Genomic DNA, 22964 nt, shown 5'->3' on the forward strand with positions numbered 1-22964 from the left:
GTAATGAAAGGAGAAAGAGAATAAAGGGGATGGAGGAAGGGAAATCAGGACTGCAACAGTGAATACACTCTAACATCTACATTTATGGTAAATGTACAACAACTGTACTATGTTCTTCATGTTTCACTGTTGCAGTCATCACATTTGGGTAGATTCCCAAAGCTGACGAAATGGGTGGAGGCAGTCAAGGAATCTAGGGGCTGGCTAGGATGCTATGCCCTGGATTTGGAGAAGAGGCAGGTGGTAATGCTTGGTAAATGTGTGAACAGATGTCCAGGTGGCAGCCTCCAGGATGCCCCTGGTGGGGACTCCTCTGAGGAAAGCTCCAGAGGTGGAGGCTGCTCTGGTGGAGTGTGTCCTGACCCCCTTGGTGGGAGGCTTTCCATGCTGTTTGTAGCAGAAATGGATGCAGTGTGCTATCCATTTAGAAATGGTTTGCTTGGAGATGGCTTTGCCTTCTGCCCCTGTAGCAAAGCTAACCAGCAATTGATCAGACTTTCTGAAGGATTTAGTCCTGTCCAGATAGAATCTGAGCTGTCTGTGCACATCTCGGAAGTGCAGAATCCTTTCGCCCTTGTTCTGGGGGTTAGGAAAGAAGGAGGGCAAATGAATGGATTGGTTGAGAGCCACACTGGAAACCACCATGGGCATGAAGGATGGGTTAGTTCTGAGGGATACCCTGTCTGTATGGAAAATGATGAAGTGTTCCACAGCCAAGAGTGCTTGCAGCTCAGATACTCTTCTGGCTGAAGTGATGGCCTGAAGGAATGCTGTCTTCCAGGAGAAAAATTTTAACTCTGCAGAAGAAACTGGTTGGAAAGGGGGCAGGGTGAGCTTTTCCAAGACAAAGTTAAGGTCCCAAGCTGGTGCTGGTAGCTTACTGGGGGCCTCAAGTTGCTAGCCCCTCTGAGGAACTGTTTGATCAAAAGGTGTGAGAAAAGGGGTTGCTTAGTGGGAAAATGAGCAGAAATAGCAGAGGCATGAGTTTTTATAGAGGAGAAAGAGATGCCACTGTGTAGTAGGTCACCTAAGTAATCCATGATGAGAGGGACGGAGGGCTGTGCTGTATTGGCTCCCTTAGCCTGGATCCAGGTGCAGAACCTTTTCCACTCATCTGCATAAGACCTTCTGGTGCTAGGACGTCTGGCCTCATGGATAACATCCAGAACCTGTTTACTGAGGATGGCAGATTGGTTCGGAGTTGGGGAATAAGCCAAGCTGCCAAATTGAGTGTCTGCAATTGGGGATGCATGAATTCCCCTTCCTTCTGGGTCAAGAGGTTTAGAATCTGAGGAAGATGCCATGGAGGTAGCAGGGACAGGCTGCGCAGCAAGGGGTACCAGTGATGTCAGGGCCAGTCTGGAGCTATAGGAATGGTCCTTGGTTTTTCCTCCATTATTTTGAGCAGTACCCTGGGGATGAGAGGTAGGGGAGGAAAGGCATAAACCAATAGATTGACCCAAGGGAAGGACATGGCATCCACTTTCCAAGCCATGCAGGGATGTTCCCTGGTGCAGAATTTACTGAGCTGATGGCTGGTGTGGGAGGCAAAGAGGTCGACCTTTGGGGTTCCCCATTTATGAGTTCTTAGGCTGAAGGTACTTCTGTTGAGTTGCCACTTGTGTGGGTCCAGAAAAATTCTGCTTAATTGGTCTGTCAGAGAGTCGAGAGAGCCTGGTAGGTATTGTGCTAACAGGTGTAGTTGCATGGAAGAGGCTGTGAGCCAAAGGGTCATGGTCAGTCTGCATAGAGGGTAGACATGAGTCCCTCCCTGCTTGTTGATGTACCACATCACAGTGGCATTGTCTGTTTTAATCAGGAGAACCCCTGGAGAGTGAAGGGGTTTGAAAGCTATCAAGGCATGCTGCACAGCCATCATCTCTTTTAGACTGATGTGCAGAGGGATTTGCTGTGGGCTCCATTGTCCTTGTATGCACCTGCCATTCAGGTGTGCACCCCAAGCACAGTCTGATGCATCTGTGGTGAGGGTCTGGGCGGCAAGGGGTGGGGAGAAGGGAGGTCCCTTCTTGTGAGAGCATGCTGTTGTCCACCAAAGAAAATCCTTTCTTAGGCAAGGAATTATAGGTATAAGAGTTTCCAGGTCTTGAGACTGTTGACACCAAAGGCTCTTTAGGTACTACTGAAGTTTCCTCATATGCAGTCTGGCATATGGAATGGGTAGTATGCAAGATGCCATGAATCCCAGAGCTTGCAGGATCTTCCTTGCAGATAGATGGCTCTCTGGTGTAAGGTATGCCATCTGGGATGCTGTGTCCAGACTTGCTCCCAGGAAGATTATCCTTTGGGTGGGCACCTGTTTGGATTTCTTTTTGTTGATTGTGTACCCTAGGGAGGTTAGTAGGGTCTTTACAAAGGCCAGGTGCTTGAGCAGCTTCTCCTGGCTGTCTGTCTGACTAAGGCAGTCATCTAAGTATGGGAAAATTAGAATATTTCTTTGTCTGCAAAAGGCAATGGCCGGAGCCAGACATTTTGTGAAAATTCTGGGAGCAGTAGATAAGCCAAAGGGAAGCGCAGAGAACCGAAAGTCCTGAGATCCCGCCCTGAAGCGGAGATATTTCCTGCATGATTCCCTGATAGGAATGTGGAGGTAGGCCTCTTTTAGATCTAGGGTGGCTAGCCAAACATCCTTGGAGAGCATGGGTAGCAGCTGCTGGAGGGTGAGCATTTTGAATTTTGGCATCACCAGGAAGGTGTTTACTATGGACAGATCGAGGATAGGGTGCCAGGTGCCCTGTTTTCTGGCACCAAAAAAAGTTAAAAGTAGAAGCCTTGGCCTATCTGTTCTGCAGGAATATGCTCTACTGCCCTCATAAAGAACAGGGAAATGATTTGCTTTTGAGCCTCTGCCCACTGATTTGGTGATAGATCTGGGAACCCTTTTGGGGTTGGAAGGGTGTGGAAGGAAAATTTGTATCCATGAGACACAATGTTTAGAACCCATTGGTCCTTGGTAATGGTGGCCCAGGTGCTTGAGTGAAAGGAGAGTTTTCCTCCCAGGGGTAAGTGAAGGTGGGCGGGGGGGGGGAGATGAGTCATTGTGAGCTATTTCCATAAGGGGGTGGCTTAGAACTCCCTGGTTTTGAAGTGGAAGTAGTCCACTGCTTAGATCTCTGCATTCCCTTGGGCTGTTGTCTGGGGGGGGGGGGTCTGTTTCCTTGAGGCCTAGGCTGGACTGATTTACTCGGAGCAGGAAAGGACCAGTGCTTGGAGGGACGATGCCTGCTGAACCTAAGGGGCTGGACCTGTAAGAAATCCTTAACTGTTTTCATAGATTTAGCTTTTTTTAAGACCTCTTCTGCTTTGGTGCTAAATAAGTTATCTTTGTGCAAGGGGGCATCCAACAATTTAGATTTGACATGGTCTGGCAGGGTTGTTCCTTAAGCCATGCATGTCTTCTAATGACAGAACCAGTGACTGCTGCCCTGCAAGAAACTTCTAGGGCATCAAAACCACAGGGCAAAGTGTGTTTAGTTACTTGACTTGCAGAAAGCATTAAGTCTTGTAAATCTTTAGATTCTGCCCAAGCAGGAAAGGAAGATATTTTTTATTTAAGGAGTTCCAAGGTACGTTGCTGAAATTTCAGCATATGGAACTGACAATTTAGTGCCCTGATACCAAGAGTAGCTGAGGTGTATACTTTTTTACCCCATCTGTCTAATGCTCGGGAATCCCTTTTGGTCCTTGAGAAATTACCTCAGGGTCAGCTGTTGGATTTTTAAAAGGATATTTGTGCGAGTCAGGCACTCTATAGTACCTGTCTGTTTTTTTGTGAGCAGGAGGTAGGGCATCAGGAGTCAAGCTGGATTCATGGAAAACATCCTCTACAACATCCAGGACTTGGGGGATGGCCAAGGGTCTGTGTTGCGGGAGATCTGGGAATTCCCTGAGTCTCTTTTTAGACTGAGGGTAATCCTGTCTCTCCCAATGGAAATCCTCCCTTAAAGTACGCAAGGTTTCCCAAAGGAAAAATCCTCTGGGGAGAGGCTGAAGGAATGGCGTTTTCTGCATCAGAATCCTCATAAGTGGAGAGGGGTTGCATGTCTTCATAGTCAGATGCATCAGATTCATCTGACTCTTGTTCAGATAAAACTACAGGGGGACAGATCTCTTTTCCTTTTGGAGGGGGGTAGCTTGGCTTCCCCTGATTAGCATGATAAGGTCTTCTGCCATTTTAAGCATTTGAGACTGAGGCAAGGTAGCAGGTGCCTGAGAGTGGGTCATCGGTTTCTTGGGTGTGGTTCGAACCCTGGGCCTAAGAAACTCAGTCGTTTTTGAAAGAACAGTAATTGCGAAAGAAGACGTCAGTTTGTGTTGAGATTTGGTAGTGCAAAGGACTTCCTCAGAAGCTGGTACCTGCTCAGCGACTCCGAACCCATCCAAGGTAGAGACGACCGCAGGATCCTTAGTTGAAGAAGAGTTTTACAGCATACCGGACTCCGAAAGGGTCTTGGTAGTGGCCTGAGAATCCACTGATGCGGGCATCAGGGACTGTGAAAGCGCCTCACTGAGTACCGGAGAACTGACGACTAGCTTAACAGAAGCATCATCGGTAGATTTGGACCAGTGCGGTCTGTCTTTTTCTTTATCTTTATGTATTTTCAGAAGATCTGCTGTCAGATGGCTTACTGAAGCCATATAGGAATTCGTGGACTGTAAATGTAATAGGGGACGTCGTGGTCTGGGTCTAAACAAGTGTCGCAGTAAGAGTGGAAGTCTGGGTGTGTATTTGCTTTCCACAGGCGAGACAATTATTAACTTTGTCTGACATCAATTACTGAAAGGAAACCTCAACAGGGTACTTAGCTTTAAAAGACTTCAATTTCAATTCGGTAGATGAAAACTCAGGTAGCGGCCAACTGGCACTCATGCGAAAATGCTTCTGCTTCGAGCTCCACGACAAGAAAGACTGATGTAATGGTGTCGACTGCCTTACTTTATACTACTGACGACCTGACGTCAGTCCTCAGGTGACAGCAACCGATGCAGAAATACTAAGTCTCTGGTATTTGGGCCAGCCGAGGGCTACCCTGGCAGGGATAACCCAAATGTGATGACTGCAGCAGTGAAACATGAAGAACATCAACCACATCAGGACTAGCCACCCAGTGGTGTGATACTGGGTGTAGATGACTGCTGCTGTTGCAGTGATACCTCAAAACTATGTACAAAAATGGGAAAACTGGTTGTGTTTGGTTGGATGGATGGATGGAGGCATCAATAAATCACCACTCAGGGCATTGCTACTGACACTGGAAAACTGTACATCTCGGAGGAAGCTCAATACAAAAAAAAACACATGCATTTTGAAAAGATTTTCTCATTCTTTCTTTCTGGAAATAAATTAGTTGGGATCTAATGTTACTATGATGAACAGGATGGCTAAGTAGATAAACTAAAAAGAAAGACTAGGAGGCAAATCTGTTTTTTGTTTGATTGTGTTTCTGTTGGTTTAATTATATTTGTGATTTGAAGAAGATATGTTTCTTTGTTTTGGGAACAGATAGTAGCATCGCAGGTATTCCATGCTGTTCTGGCAATTTTTTACATTCCACATTTGGGAGCATGGAAATATTACAGACCAAGGCAGAAAGAAGTAAAGCACCTGCAGTATCCAAAACTAGAAAAATATCCTTGTTTTTGAAACATTATGGAAATCAGGAGGTGGAATAGCTAAAAGACCTCAGGCTTTGTGCCCAGTGAATGGTGCACAGTGAGTTATCCCACTCCACAAAGGGGGAGCCACCATGGACCCGGGGAACTACCACCCCATTAGCCTAACAAGCCTGGTCTGCAAGGCCATGGAACGTATCATCATGTAACATATAAACAAAGACATTGGGAATCTCCAAACTCTGGACCCCACCCAGTTTGGGTTTATAAAAGGCAGATCGTGTCTCCTAAACCTGACAGCTTCTTTGAAGCAGTCAGCAAAGCATTAGACGTGGCTAAGGTGGTTCACACAGCCTATCTAGATCTCTCGCCAAGGCTTTTGATACCATCCCTCTCTCTGGAATTATAGATAAACTCACTAAACTAGGTACAAATCCCTATGTCAGAAGATGGGTTGCCAACTGACTCATTGACATAAGCCACACTGTGAAAGTAGCAAACTCCAAATCTGACTTCAGATCAGTGACAAGTGGAGTACCACAGGGTTCAGTCCTGGGTCCTCTCCTGTTTGGTATCTACTTTTCTGAAGTATAGGCTAACACAGAAGGTCATTGGCTAATGAAGTTCACAGATAACTGCAAACTAGGAGCCATAATTGAAACTCCTGACGATGTGGACATCCTATAAAAGGGCCTCACTGAGATAGATGCCTGGTGTCAAAGCCATGGCCTCAAGCTCAATGCCAAAAAGTGCATTGTCATCCCCTTTGGTAAAAACTCTGTACCCATGAGCTACCACATAGGTGGTAGTCTACTTAATACTGAAAGTATGATAAGAGACCTTGGGACACAGGTGGACAGTAGTCTCTCCTTTGATAATCACATCATCACAGTAGTCAGGAAATCCTTCTACATGGCACACCTCATCAGAAAAGGTTTCTCATCCAGGAAAAAAGAGGTAATTTTTCCTCTCTACTTGTCACTCATTAGACCCGGTATAGAGTACAACGTCCCTTTTGGTATGTACCTCACAAGACATCTACAACAACTGGAAAGGCCGCAGAAATACCTCACAAAGAGGATTACCAACCTCAAACAGGTGCCCTACGCAGACCATCTCAAAAAACTCCAGCTTTAGTCTGTTGCACATCGCCTATTCAGAGGCGATCTCTGTCTAATATACAAAGCTATGTCAAACCCAGAGCTGTTGGACATGCTCCACTTAAAGAATTCCAAATCCCTCCGAGCTACACGCTCTAGGGACCTAAAACTTGTCACCACAATAAACAGAACATGCTGGAGGGATAAATCCCTGTCCCAGAGACTTCCCATACTCTGGAACAAACTACCAATCTACAAAGCTCCTCATTAGCACTCTTCAAGAAAAATCTTGATAACTGGATGGGAAATAGGAAATTCACCCCAGTAATCACCTCTGTGGCTTTGCTTGACAGGGGCACAGGAAAATAATTTTCTTGGGTGGTGAAAGCCAGGGTACCTTTTTGGCTAGGCTTATATAGGCCTTAGGGCCAATAGCCTAGTACCTACCTATGAATCTATGATGCATAAAAGTATGACATTAATTTTAGAAGCAAACTCACATATTTAAATATTTTGTATTCACTCCTCTGACTAAAATAGAAATAGCAAGGAAATAGTTTTTAAAGGAAGAAAACAAACAAAAATAGTAAAGTATCACCATAAACAAGGTGAACTATGAAACTAATCAAAATGTTCAATAGAAAAATAAACATGTTCCATAAACTAATCATCATTTTGATGTAGCTTTCGAAAGAAATTTAGTGAAGCACAAAAAGAGATGTGAGAAAATCATTTCACCACAGTTCCCATTTCTTTGCAGATTGACATGACAAACAATTCACCATTTATTTTAAAGGAAGCAGATATGCGTTAACTCTATTGTTAACTAATTTATTTAGGATGAGGTTGGATTTATCCACACTACTTTCAATGTAAAATTTTACAGTCTGTGTTAAACTCTTGGAAAGGACAGCATAGCTTTATCACTGATGATTTGTTTGCTGTGCTATTTAGTGTGTTGCCTTAGTGATGAAACATAAATCCAAAACACAAAGAAACAGTGTCCAAACTGTCTATATACACACAAGTCTAAAGAAAAGACTGAACATGAAAAACGTAAAAGAAATACCCTGAAGATGTGTCAAACAATTGTTTAATCAGTGGATGCTTTCTTCGGCAAACCAGGTACATGTGGTCATTTTGAAGGGTTTGTGTAACTGACAACAACATTATTACAGTGCAAAGGTGTTGGTCTTGCATTGAATGCTTACTTTAAATATATACACACACAGAGACACACACCACAAACTTGTGCTTGTATGCTTATATCTATCTATCTATGGGTCTATTTTAGTTTGTCAAATTTTTATACTGTCAAAATCCATATAGTTAAGATCATATGAGCAACAATTTAAGATATCAAAACACAACTAAGGAAAAGAAACAGAATTGCACAAAGATTATGGTATCTGCCTTTTTAATTTCTCCAAGTCTTTTGGGTTTCTGATACCCTGAGAGGAATGGACCCCATTCCTAAGTCAAAGTACGATTAAAGTTCATGAAATTAGTATTGTTTCACTGTTAGATGTTAGCCAAAACTGCTCTTTGCAGCTCCCGCAATGTGCCAATGCGCAATGGTACAGTGAGGATCAGGGGATGTGCCCTATTTCTCATTACAGTGCATTCTGAGAGTTAGCATATATAATTAGTAGGGGCTGTGTGGGTGCAGGGGCTTGCCTCCCTGCAAAAATGTTTTTTCTTTTCCATTGTTGTTTTGCAATATTTTAAATTGTCCATCATATGGTGAAAACCATGTGAATCTTAACAATTAAAAAATTTGACAAACAAAAATAGATTTTATATATGTGTGTGCATGTGTGTGTTGTGCTTTTACACAGGGGTGTAGTATATAGAATATAATGTATAATATATTATTTTTTAGAGCACTATAAGCTACATGGTAACACACTTAAAATATCTCACTTATAATTTTACCAAGAAGAGTAAACCAATTTCCTTCTGAGTCACCTACCACATTCCAACCTACAGTTTACTCCCAAAAAAGGACTGTGACAACTGAATGGAAGTTAATCATGGTTTCCTGTGGCTATGAAACTGGTAACATCAGAGCTGTTTGTGTATGCAAAGCAGACCTCTCATAGAAACCCCATCCAAAGAGTTTCTGTGGAGAATTCTGTAATAGCAAAAACATAAAATTAACTGTTCTTTAATACTGTACTTTTTGTACTATTACAGAAAATTTTTTTCCCTAAACTTGCAGTTGCATAATTCTTCTTTTTCTAAGGATTTACCACTCAGACTCTGATACCCATTTTGTTATCAGACATATTCCTGTAGCAGATGTTTAATTTTACTGTAACCAAAGACTATCTACAACCAAATTACAGCTTATTTACATCAATAAAATATTTGATTCAGGAAGAAACATGGCTTCTGGTCTAGATGCAGTGCCATAACAGCTCTCTCCTCCCTCATAGATGCCACCATATTCAATATGGACAAAGGCAACCTGATAGAAGTTGTCTTCATTGATGTCACAAAAGCCTTAGTTCTTATTGACCATAACATACTGCTTGACAAATTAACTGAAATAGGCATTACTGGTGCTACAAAACCATGGTTTGTAGATTTCTTCCCCAACAGAACCTTCAAGATGAAAGTAGGCACCACCAACTCTGAAGCAGCTCCTGTTATGAAAGAAGTCCCCAAGGGATCCACTTTAGCTTATCTGCTATTTTCTATACTTATCAACAAACTCCCATATGATCACTCTCAAATACCTCTAATTCTTCATGCAGGTGACATGGTCATTTGTATATCAAACAGATCCCACTCTATTATAGCTCTAAGATGACCTAGATGACCTCCAAACCCACAGCCAGTGGCTAATAAGCTAGAAATGTATATTTAGTCCCTCAAAAACAAAAGCAATGCTATTTGGAATTAAACAAAAAAAATAGCCAAAGCACCCAGCGTCCTTAATATTAAAGATGTTAACAACACCATTATAGAAACTATTACATCATAGGTTCATAGGTAGGTACTAGACTATTGGCCCTAGGGCCTATATAAGCCTAGCCAAATGGTACCCTGGCTTTTGCCACCCAAGAAAACATCCTTGGGTTGACCAATCTCTTAATTTTCAACAACAAATTCAAAACACAAACACAAAGATCAACACACTACTGCTCTGGGCAAACTATCTCATTTTACGGCCAAAGCTGCCATAGGCAAAGGAATACTGTTATTTCAACTTGAATATGAACTACCCATAATGGGTGAAGCCTCAAAGAAAAATGCCAATACCTTGCAATATATCTCCAGTAAATTCTTCTGGGTCATCAATAACTGTCCTAATAAAGAACACCACAGCCTAACTCTTGCAAATGTCTCGCAATACATCTGACAGCCAACTTCCTGCTGCGATCACTAACTCAAAGTCCTTTCTCCTGAGATGTTTTCCCCTCTCATTCATAAACTCTTCACCAAAACCCACACATATAATCTCAGGGGTATGTCTCAATCTCTACCTACCCTACTAACCCCAGACACCAAACCTGACCATGCCTTCTCCATCCTAGTACTCAAACTATGTTTTCCCATTCTTCTGTCCATCAGAGATGTCCAAAAGTACTCGGACTTCAGACAACAGCTCAAGAAACACCTCTTCTCCCAAACAAAATGGCTTCATACCCTTCTATATAATTATATGCTGCTATCTAAACTCTTTAAATGGCACAGGCCATCTCATTCATTATGGCTACATCTTATCCAACAAGCTCTCCAAAGCATGATTCCATTTTTCCATCCATGTTTTGATATTGTAAACTGCTTCTCATAGATTCATAGGTTGGTACTAGGCTATCGGCCCTAGAGCCTATATAAGCCTAGCCATAACAATTCCCTGGCTATTTCTTCCCACGATATTTACTTCCCTGGACCCCTGTCTAGCAGGGTGACTGTTGTGATCCCCGGGATGAATTTCCTTTCTCCCATCCAATCATTAAGGTCCCTTTTGAAGAGGGCCAAAGAGGTGCTCTGCTTGACATGTATGGGCAGTCTATTCCTGAGTCTGGGGAGTCTCTGGGTCAGGAACCTATCCCTCCAGCATGTTTTGTTCATTGTGATGACAAGGTTTAGATCCTTGGAGCGTGTGGCTCTGAGGGATTGGGATTTCTTTAAGTGTAGCATGTCCAACAGCTCTGGGTTTGACATGGCCTTGTATGTTCTTGAGCTAAATGTTGTAGCATATTCTTGCATCTGTAAATATGTATACATGTTTTTTTTTTTTTTTTTTTTTTTTTTTTTTTAGCATATCCTTGCATCTGTAAATATGCTTTGTTCATTTCTTATGTATTCCTATTCACCTGGGTAGTGCCTGCAAATGGTATATTGAGATCAGTGCACTACGTGGTAAACAAATACAAATGCAAAATAAATAAGTAAATAAATAAATAATGAAATAAATAGTCTAAGTCAAGAAATATGCACTGTCTTCTAACTTAAAAACAATCTCATTATGGGTAAATAGTGCTTACTCTGCCAAACTGAAACATGTGCATGAAAGCATATGGCTAAAATCAGGCCTTAATATTGCTGATCCTCTGGAAACGTATAGTGCCTATGTACAACATGCACCCCCATAACTTTCTTTCAGACTCTGAACACAGTTTCCATCCTGGACATGGAAAAGGAACAGCACTCCTTGTATTCACAGAATTCATGGAATGAGCTTACCCAGAGTAATTAAACTGATACAACTTTGTTTCCACTTGCTGAAAACAATGAATGCCATTACTCATCAAGTCCTTTTATAGCACTTAAGAAGTCATTTCACTGATTATGAATTTATTTGGTAGCAGGCTTCAGATAAATAATATATCAGCCTCAATCTGTCAATTAAGATCTTCTGCAGAGCTCTTAGAAGTAAACTCAGTATTACAGTTTATTTTCAGAAGATCCAGACCCGGCTGAAAAGCAGAGCAGAGTTTTTCATCTCAACCTGTACAAAAAGCCATGCTTTTCCATGCAAGTCCCACTGACATATCACCATAGATGTTACAATCCTATTCAGTGAAAAGCATTCACTGGATACTGCAACATCTGCAAAACTATTAGGAATCACTATTGATAATGAGATTAAATCAGTGATTCCTCCACACACATACCAGAAACTTGGATTTCTAAACAGCACAAGAAAATTCCTGACTTACAGTGCCAGAGTCTTCACATCAAGAGGAGATCTTCTTCCCAGCTACTTACGTGCATTAATATACTTACTCACCTACAATACTCAGTACACAATCATACCTCTCAACCTCGTAGTGCAAGAAATCTGGACAAAGACAAAAATAATGAAGGAACAAAGGCTGAAAAATAGGGACAGATATTAAATGTTGTTATGAACTTAGAAGGGTCCTAGAATAAGAGCTTTTGCATTAACTTGTATTTTGGAAGACCTGAATTCTGAAACTCAAATGTTTGTCATTATGTAGTGACTTCAGTCCTCAAAGATTTGACAGAAATCCACAAATTTTATGAGGAAAAGACCAAACATCTGTGGCAAAAATCTGGACATTCTGCGAATATCTGGACAGTTGAGAGGTATGTCTAAGCTGGAGCATGCATATAATCAATCATCTCCTGGCAGCCCACTAACATTGCACTGTGTAGCCAGGCATAGTCTTTGAACTCTACAGAGTACATTTCTTTTCTGGGCACTATTTAGAAAAGTGGAACTTTTTCAGGACATGATATGACTGTGACTGTCTATGTTATGATCTCCAATAATATAAGCTTGCTTACAGACAGGATTATTGGTCTGAATGGAGAGATGATAAAAATCAGCAAAAGGAGAGAAGCATTGCTGGAACTGAATTCATCCTCAAGTCTTGGTGAGTATCTTCATGATGTGAACCCTGTTTTTCATAAAATCTCACCAATACGACACTGATATATAGGGTCTATATTATAAGTTCGAAGTCTGAAAACTTTGAATCTCAAATGGTCGACTCCATAAGAGAAAAGTTTTCAAACATCACACTTAAAATGTAAACAAAGTAAAAAAAAAAACACCTACCTGAATGCTCTATGCAGGGGGAAAGCCCCCCTGCACCCCCCCCACTACTTAAATATACCAACTCTGAGATCATCTAAATTGAAGCGAAGGGAAGAATTCCCTACGGTGATCTCCGTTGAAACATTCAATGTTTGAAAACCTCACTCATATGATGTCAATCATATGAGATTCGAAGTTTTCAGACTTTGAACATTTACTATAGACCCGATATATAGACTGTATTTTATATAGCTTATATCATGGACAGAAGTAGGTTAAAAAATAAAGACACTAGCTTGGGGAACAAGTCCCAGGATAAAAAAGTGCCCAATCCTGGTAGGTGCACTAGTACCAGGAATGGAAAAAAATGACAGTGTAGAATCCTCAAGACATGGAAGCATTCCTACAATGGGGCTAGGCCAGGCCCAGGAGGAGAATGCCCCCCCCACCCCCCCGCCACACACACATTGTAGAAGGAAGTAGCAGTTCACAAAAATCACAAAAACTGATAAGCCAAAGATGAGCCAAACAGATGATAGAGTGGAATACTGAGGATTAGAAAGAAATTATGTACTGTTACTATTATGCAAGAAGGCCAGAATTTCCAGACAGAAGACATACAAAAAGATTAAGAGAGAAATTAGAGGAAAGACAAATACTTACAAAAGAAAAATTAGCACAAAGTGCTAGGGGTAGTGTGTGATAGAAAAATGCCAATAAAGGTGAAATGTAAGGTGCAGAAAACAGTGGTAAAACCAGTACTACTGTTCCTGCACAGTGAAGGCAGTGCATTTGAGGAAGCTGGAGGCCATGGAGATGAAGTCCCTGAGATGGGTGGTAGGATGCACTCTGTGGGACAGATAAAGAAAATAAGAATATCAAAGCAGAAGCCAATGTAGTCCTAATCATGGAAAAGGTCCAGGAGAAGACATGACAGTTCAGTCACATGTACAGGAAAGCAGAAAATGATTTGGTGAAGATGATCTGGAAGAGACAGGAAGAAGGCAGGAAGAAGGCAAGGTGAGACGAGGATATACAGGTAAGAGACAGATGGACTGCATGTGAGAAAACCTGCAGCAGTCTAGCATGATGGTCAAAGAAGGTAGGAGAGTGACACTGAAAGGAGGAAGGTGGCAACAATTGATGCCATACCCTAACATCGTGCAGAAAAATGGGAAAAAGTGGGTATGATAACAATAACTCTTCACTTTTTCCCTTAGAACTGCTCTATCTCTCAATTTAAACACCATATTCTCATTCTAAGGCCCTTCACTGGTCCAATTAAGTAATCCTACAAGTTAGCACTATTAAACCATAAGAACTACTTACTCTTATACTCTCTACGATTACCCTGTCCTCTATTGGTCCGTCTTAAATTCAGTTTCCCTATATTACTCTAGCATGTCCAAAGGTCAGTCAATGGTTTCCTCTCCAGTCCAGCTGGTGAATCTGGGAATTTTGAGGCAATGTTACAACTGTCTCATGTACACGGACAACCCTCTCCTCCTCCAAACAGGTTCAAATATATGTGAGAGATGCAACTATTTAGCCAAACGGGAGGCTGAGCACTCTCATCTCAAAACTGGTGTAACCAGTCAGGAGGAGAAGGTAACCTCACACAACACAATTCCAGTATCACATAGTCCCACCACATCAGCGAACCAAACACAAAAATACACAAAAACATACTCAGAGGCTCTAAATAAAAATCTACCTAAGCAACAGAGACCTCCAAAGCAGACATCCAAGCAAACGCTACCTCAAAACAAAACACGCACAACACATAGCCCACAAAGTCAGTGTGCCAAGCAGCCACAGCCCTTAAGGCTGAATAACACACCTGATACTCTTGTAATAAGTGACTCTATTGTCAGACACACTGACGTCCCAGTCACCAGGCTGAATAAAGAGAAGGTCACGGTGAGCTGCCTGTCAGGTGCTAGGATCCGCCACATAACGCAAGCACTCAGGTCACTCCAAAGCAAATACAAATATGACTCAGTCATTGTACATGCTGGTGTGAATGACCTGAGACGTACCTCCCTGGACTACATGAAAAGAGACATAGAGGAGCTCTCTGATCATGTAGCCCAGGCTGGTATGACCCTGACCTTGAGCAGCATCTTACCCTCACCTAGAATGATGCCACAGTACAAAGACAAAATGATCGATTTTAACAATTGGCTAAAATTTTGGTGTCATTCAAAGGGGATCCAGTGTCTGTCAGCCTGGGATGACATGCTCGACAAGCCACGTTGCTTCGCTAGGGACGGCTTGCACCTGTCACCACTGGGCTTTCGGATATTGGCAAAGGCTCTTGCCACCCCCATACTGCCTTTCTTTGGCAAGGCTCAAAAGTCAAACCCACCCCATAGACAGCACAAGGAACAAGAAACTAAGGGTAATGCTGAAGTCTTAACCTCAAGATGCATGCACTCGAAGCTCTCCTCAGTATGGAGAACATCGATATCTGTGCAGTGACAGAAACCTGGTTCAAGGCTCCAGAGAGCACCCCAGCACTACCAGGCTATACCTCATATCATGCTTTTCGGCCCCAAAACCCAGACCGAACTACAAAAGGAGGGGGAGTTTCCATATTTATCAAGGATATCCACACCTCCAGGTTAGTGGCATTGCACGAAGTATCGGAGACCATCCATGTGCAACTAACAGTGGGCAAGACTGCTTTTCAGTTTATAGCATCCTACAGACCATCCTCTCAAAATCAGGAATCCCACTCGGCTTTCCTGAAAACATTGGAGAACATGAAGATCTCTCTGAACACCACTATAATGGGTGACTTCAACTACCCAAGCATTGACTGGGAGCACTACTCAAGTCCCAGCACCTTAGCCCAAAGGTTCCTGGAAATTATAAACTCAAATGCTATGGAACAACTCGTCACCACTCCCACAAGAGGGGAAAACATACTAGACCTGATCATTACCAACATGGGGACTCTATGCTCCACACCAGAAGTATATCCCTCATTGGTAAGATCAGACCATAAATTAATTTCACTGGATGTCCACATCCCGACCCCACCCCCAGCCCAGAAAACCACAGTGAAAAACTTCTCAAAAACGAACTTCTCACTTCTCAAAACCGAAGTGGAATCCTTCAAGGCCCCAGGGCCAGTGGAAACTATGGCCCAAACTGCAGAATCCTATATAAACACATTCTACGGACATCTCCAGGAATGCATGGATCATGCTATCCCAAACAAAACCAAGACCCAATCATCCAAGGGCAGGCATCCAGTCTGGTGGACCCCTGCCATAAATAAACTGTACAACAGAAGGAGGAAGCTACTACATGATAGAGCAAAATCCCTAATAGGGAAGGCATCTCTGATCAGTACTAGCAAAAAACTACGATCCCTCATTAAATCCTCCAAGGCCAGCTTCGAGAGAAAAATTGCACAGGACACCAAAGACAATCATAAGGCTTTTTTCAGTTATGTTAGGAACCTGGGATGCAACTCCCAGACTTGTTCTGAGTTGATTCTAAATGACAAAAAATACACTGAACCCACAGACATCGCCAATATCCTGGCAGACAGGTTCAGTGCAAACTTCTCCACCCCCTCCCCCCCAAAAGAGCAAGTATCTATCCCGGCAGAGGGCTGCCTCTCACACATCTCTGATGCTCAGGTGAAGGCTGCCCTCTCCAAAGCAAAAAACACTGCTTCCATGGGACCAGATGGCGTCCCAGGTTGTGTCCTACATGAACTCCAAGAGGAACTAATCCCTCAAATAAAACAGCTATACAATCTCAGCCTCACTACAGGATATGTGCCCACAGAATGGCGTACAGCAACAGTGATCCCACTCCACAAAGGTGGAGCCTCTACGGACCCTGGAAACTATCGCCCCATAAGCCTGACTAGCTTAGTCTGCAAGGCTATGGAGAGGATCATCATGGAGCTCATAAACAAAGACATTGGGGACCTACAGACACTAGATCCTACCCAGTTCAGCTTTGTCAAGGGCAGATCCTGCCTTTTGAACCTGGTTGACTTCTTTGAAACAGTCACCAAAGCCATAGATGAAGGGAAGGTAGTCCACACAGCCTATCTGGACCTTGCAAAGGCATTTGACACAATACCCCACTCGGGCATCATAGATAAGCTATCCAGCTTAAATATAAACCCCTATGTCACAAGATGGGTCGCAAACTGGCTCAAAGACAGAACCCACAGAGTGAGAGTTGCTGGAGCCATGTCAGACTCAAAACCGGTCACAAGTGACGTCCCACAGGGTTCTGTCCTGGGACCACTCTTGTTCGGTATATACTTTTCCGAGGTACTGGCAAACGTGGGAGGACTATGGCTCACCAAGTTCGCAGACGACTGCAAACTGGGCGCCATAATCGACTCTCCAGCTGACACAAACATCCTTCAAAAAGGTCTCACAGAGACAGATAACTGGTGCCAGCGCCATGGTTTAAAGCTAAATGCCAAAAAATGTATAGTCATACCCTTTGGCAAAAACAATGTGCCCACAAATTACCACATAGGCAGAAATCCATTAAGTACAGAGAAAGTTATTAGGGACCTGGGGACCCAAGTTGATAGCAATCTCTCCTTTGAAAACCACATTGCCAAAGTGGTTAGAAAGACCTTCTACATAGCCCACCTCATCACGAAGGGTTTCACATCTAGATCAAGAGAGGTAATCGTGCCCCTTTATTCAACCCTCATCAGGCCCATCATAGAATATAATGCGCCCCTTTTGGGATGTACCTTACCCGACACCTGCAGCAATTAGAAAGACCCCAAAAGTATCTCACCAAGAGGATCAAGGGTCTCAAATAGATGCCATATGCTGCTCGGTTAAAAAAACTCCAGCTCTACTCAGTTGCATACTGCCTACTTCGAGGCGTTCTATGCCTGACATACAAAGCTATGTCAAATCCAGAATTAATGGACATGCTCCACCTCAGTAAATCTAAATCCCTTAGAGCGACACGCTCGAGGGACTTGAACCTTAGCACAGAAATAAATAGAACTTGCTGGAGGGACAGGTTCATAACCCAGAGGCTCCCTTCGCTCTGGAATAGAATTCCAGTTCATGTGAGGCAGAGCACCTCACTGAATTGCTTCAAGAAGAATCTCGATAGGTGGATGGGGGATCGTAGGTTTGTCCCAGGGATTACTCCCGTGTCACTATTAGACAGAGGCACAGTAAACTAAACCTTAAAAAGGGCACAGTATACTCAAATCAAGGGGTGGCGTAAGCCATACAGAATCGGGCTAGGCTTATAATTGCTCCAGGGCAGATAGCCTAGTATGAACCTATGAACCTATAACTAAAGTCTTACAACAAAAACATCTGTTTCTGTAATACTTCTTCAAGGTCTTACACACAGCATCTGAATTAAGTACTCAGTTTGTCATGGACCTGTAATTTCATTACAGTTTTGCTGTTCATTGTAATCTTTGTTTATTTGTTTCATTGTATATAAGTGTGTTTTGTAATAACTTATATAACTGAATGTATTCTGAAGCTTATCTCTTTTTTTTAATTATCTGTACTCAGGAGCTTTTCTCCCCAGGACTCCTCTGAAAATGGACTAGAAATCTATTAGTCAAACTGATAAATAAAACAAATACAATAAAATAATCAAAGTCTGTCATATGCCAAAAAATTGAAATGATTCTGTCACTCTAATATCCTTCTCCAGCGTGCAAGGTACTACAGCCCTCTGAATTTTGTTCACTAAACTCAGTGTATGGTATTTTGTCCATGGCATGCAACTTCCCAATTAATTTTGCATTCAATATGTAAAAGTAGCTTTTACTTATGACCTCAGCTGGTCCCATTCAGAATTTCTGCACATGTCCTGGAGCATTTTCTTTAAAAACTCATTATCTGCCCTCTTGCATGCAAACAAGCAGCATTTGAATTGGAGAAGGGATGCATTATAACACATAGTAGATGCCGAGCATCTGTGTTGATAATTAGACACAATGACTTGACTGGCATCTGGTTAGTATGTCTGCTTCTCAATTTACATAAACAGTTCTGTTTACTTGAGGAATTTAAGCTGATAATGGGGTGGCCATGGTGGTGCTGCGGTTAGTGCTGTTGCCTCATAGGAAGTGGTTTGTTGGTTCAATTCTCAGCTGGGGTGCTTTCTGTGTGAAGACTGCATGTCCTCCCTGTAGTTGCATGGGTTCCTCTAGGTGCTCTGGTTTCCTCCCACATTACAGTGACATGTACTAGGTGGATTGGACACTCTAAATTGCCTGCAGATGCAAGTGTGTTGTACAGATGAACTACTGTGGCAGGGTTAGGCACCCAGTGGTGTAAAGCTTGGCTTGAGATGATTGTCACTGTTGAAGTGACACCATGACCTAATGTGCACAAAATGGGGAAAAAAGGGTAGTGGATGGAACTGAGGGGGCTTCAACAGCACATGCTTGTATTCTAAAGCTAGTGTTGACTTTGTTGCTGTCTTCATCGAAACTCTGCAAACTAATTTTTTGAACTATTGCTTAAGTCTGACAGCAGTGTTATGTGAGTATTTATTGTGAGTAATAATTTAAGACAGATGAATAGTCTGCTTAAAAATTATTAAACTTGAACATGACATGTCTGATGGCTTCCTATCAGGAGTACAAGACTCAATCCTGCTGGACCTGTTACTACAATGAACTGCAATTCAAACAAAAAACTTCAAATTCAAAAACTTTCTGTTACATATTTACAGTGCTTTTTTCGGGGGAACAGTACACCCTATAATCCTTTTTATTTATACTGACTCTGCAATAACGGTATATTGGAGTAGAGGAAATACTACAAGCATTTCATCACATTAACACTTTCAGTTGCCACTATTCTGATCTGAAATTTACATTTTCATCCATAAGAAATTCAACAAGAGCCCGTTACTGAGTGAGCATCAGCTGATTGAAATCCATTTGATGACAGACAGGTTTTCAAAAATAAAAAATAAAAAAGACTTTCATTTTTTTAACCAGTGGGGATGTTTCTCCCTCCTTTTCAATGCAGATGCAGACCTTTTCCACTTCCTTTCCTTTTACTACAGCTATATTCAAGGTCAACAAACCTTGAAGAAAGTTATATTTTTAAATGCTTTAGAAGCTCTGTTCCATTGGTTGTTCCTGCTAGGACAGGATTGGACTAATCAATCATCAAACAGATGACCAAATACGATATTATTCACAATATATAAAAACAAATTTTCCTTCATTTCACATTTGGAGTGCTGTAGTGTGGATGGGTGTTTGCTTTTCTACATTCAAAGTATTAACAACAGGAAAGGAAATTTGCAACCAATATTTATTTGAGAAACTACTCTCTGTTCTCTGCATTTTAGTACTATTTCTCCATCTCATTTTGGTTGGTTTGCACCAATAACAGCAAAAGTAGAACAACAATAAATTTATTTAGTGTGTGAATTTCATTGTTCAACTATACTTGAAACAAAGTTGTACTACCTACGAACATGCAAAACCCCAGCTATCAACAAAAAGAATGAATGACAATGTTCACGAGTGTTCTTTCATCTCTAAACACACACCCACAATAGCATCAGAGACTAGATGTTAGACTGCTGACCCTAAAGAAGGACACCCTATGAATGCTGGCGTCATTATCTTTTTGATGGACTTGGCTCATGACAAATTCAGCTGGTAAAGAAAGGAGTATCGATGCTAGTAATGGTTACCACTGCCGAAGAAAAGCTAGATGGCAACGACCAGCCGCTCTAAATCCTTCACTGCAGTAGCTTCTATAGATGAAACAGATCCTTAAAACTATGCATGATTTTAAAAGTAGATGGTTACCTTCCTGCAGCAGCAGCCCCAGATATATTGTTGTCAATCGATGTTGATTCACATGAACAATAATTTCCAGCTCTTCACCAACAGGCACGTGCAACCAAAAGACCTTGTCAAACAGCAGGTGCTCCAAACATCGAGCAACATAGCCTGCCAAAAAAAAAAAAAAAAAGGAAAATGCAATTATTTAGATAGCTTACCAATTACTTTAACTGCACAATAACTGTCCATTTAGTAAGTGTAGCCTGGTTGCTTGGCATTGCATCAGTACTGCAAAAGGTGACAGTATGTAACCAGCATCAGCAATTCGCTTTTTCTAAACTTCTTTATCTGCATCCTAAGAACCATCAGACCGTTATCGGTCTTTTCAAAGTTGTAGCTCTACTACATTACATTAGTGTGAAACATATGGAGGACATGCATGAATAGCAATGTGCTAAATGATAACCACAATACATCCACAGCGTAAAACAACAAACTAAGCAAAAATGCTGTCAAGCCACCACAGAACTAAATTAATTTACTAAACCATAAAAACATAAGTGCTTTCATCTGTATAATACTGGACTTCATCAGATACAATAAACAATCATATACCACCTTATTTATAATCCCGTCAATTAAAACAGACATTAATTAATTAATAAATCACATTCAGAATTCTTCCAGTTTCGATTTAAAGTCCATAAAATGAAATAAAATTACATTAACAATAACTTTACAATAAATAACCTTTTACCTAAAAATGTTTACTTAAAAACTTACTCAAAAACAACTATAACACTTATCTAAAACATTTATCTATTAAAGATCTTAAAATATTTCACAATTTCTCTAATTTTAATGCAAATATACTACTAATGGATATTTTATCATTAATTCCAGGGTACTGAAGGGCATTCAGTCTAATTTGCCATAATAATTCCTTATTTTCTATATAACATTCCCAATCACCCCCTCTGATATTTTGCGGAACTTTTTCTAACATGAAAAAATACATTTTTTAATTCTCTATATTCTAAACTATGTTTATAGGGGTCTATATTATAACATCAAAGTCTTACAACTTCGAATGTTATAATATCTAACCCATTAGAGTGAAACATCAGAAAACCGAACAGTCAGAATAGTGAATTTTTTTCCCAGGGAAAAAATTTGCTGTTCCGACAAACATACACACAACACAAGCACACCAAAATAAATAATCCACACACATACACTTCACAAAACCCTACACTAAACCATACATACACCACTAGTTCTCCCCTTACTTTAACCCAACTCTAACCCTAAGGTCCCTAACTATCACACACTCACCTTACCCGCTCCCTAACCCTAAAGTCCCTATCGCACACTTACCTTACCTGCTCCCTAACCCTAAGGTCCCTATCGCACACTCACCTTAGTTCGCACACTTACCTTAACCCGGTCCGTAACCTTCGCTCCACAGTCGAGAAAATAGTGAAGTTGTAGAAACGGCCCACTGAATACTTTCCCTAGGAAAGTATTTGGTGTTCTGCAGCTTCGCTATTTCCAGCGTTCACTGAATAGGGTTCAATATTACAAAATTCAAAGTTGTAAGACTTCAATGTTATAATACAGACCCGTTTATAGAGGGAATCCCTTATATCTCACATATATATGCTCATAAATTCACTGTCTTAATGCTCTCTCTGTCTTACCAACATAGAATGCATTACAGGTCATACACTGTGCTAGATAAATCAAATCAACTGTATTACAACTAAAGCGACCATTTGCACTCAAAACCGTGGGATAAGGTGCTACAGTAATATTAAGTCCTTCACAAAAGAACTGAAATTGTGCACATGCACCATATTTCAGCATCATTACCTTGTTTATTATTGTTTTCCACAATATTTTTCAAACTTCTCCCTCCTTTTATAAATACAACTTGGTACCACTCCAAGTTTATCAATCAAATCAAAACTACTTAAAATAAGTTAATAATCCAGAAGTAGGCACCTGAGACCAAGCAGATCCAACACACAAGTATTTATTGCAAGAAACAAATGAAATGAACACAGCACATAAAGCATAAATGCTGTTAAAACAATTCCCCTTACGTTTTTGTCTCAAAGATTAATGGTTTTGTTTTTGGGCACATTAACCACACTATACAGTTACTAAAAAAAAGTTCTATGGTAGCTTGACAGCATTTTTGTTAAAATATGTTAAATGAACAAAAACGTTTTAAAAAGGAAAAAAAGACACTTGAATTTTAAAATGTAATAAAAGTTTAGTAGGCTGTATTTACATTGACCAATGAATGTACAGCTACTGAAGAGATCTCAACTTGCAACTGCCACTTTTTTCATTGCTATGAAGAAAACTAATGCCACAGTTCCATTCTCTGTAAAACAAAGTTCCTCTGCAAATAGATATA

At 41.3% G+C, this 22964-nt stretch overlaps 1 protein-coding gene across 1 annotated transcript in view; it reads right to left on the bottom strand.

Annotated features, from left to right (window-relative positions):
• Positions 1-22964, bottom strand: part of SH3TC2 (SH3 domain and tetratricopeptide repeats 2) — an 819499-nt gene that overhangs the window by 352567 nt on the left and 443968 nt on the right. The window contains exon 6 of the mRNA XM_044069012.1: positions 20564-20707. Coding sequence (XP_043924947.1) covers positions 20564-20707 — 144 coding nt within the window. The remainder of the gene's footprint in view (positions 1-20563; positions 20708-22964) is intronic.

The sequence above is a fragment of the Protopterus annectens genome, chromosome 4.part0 (assembly GCF_019279795.1).
Source record: "Protopterus annectens isolate FY-2018-M chromosome 4.part0, PAN1.0, whole genome shotgun sequence".
Taxonomy (NCBI): Eukaryota; Metazoa; Chordata; order Ceratodontiformes; family Protopteridae; genus Protopterus; species Protopterus annectens.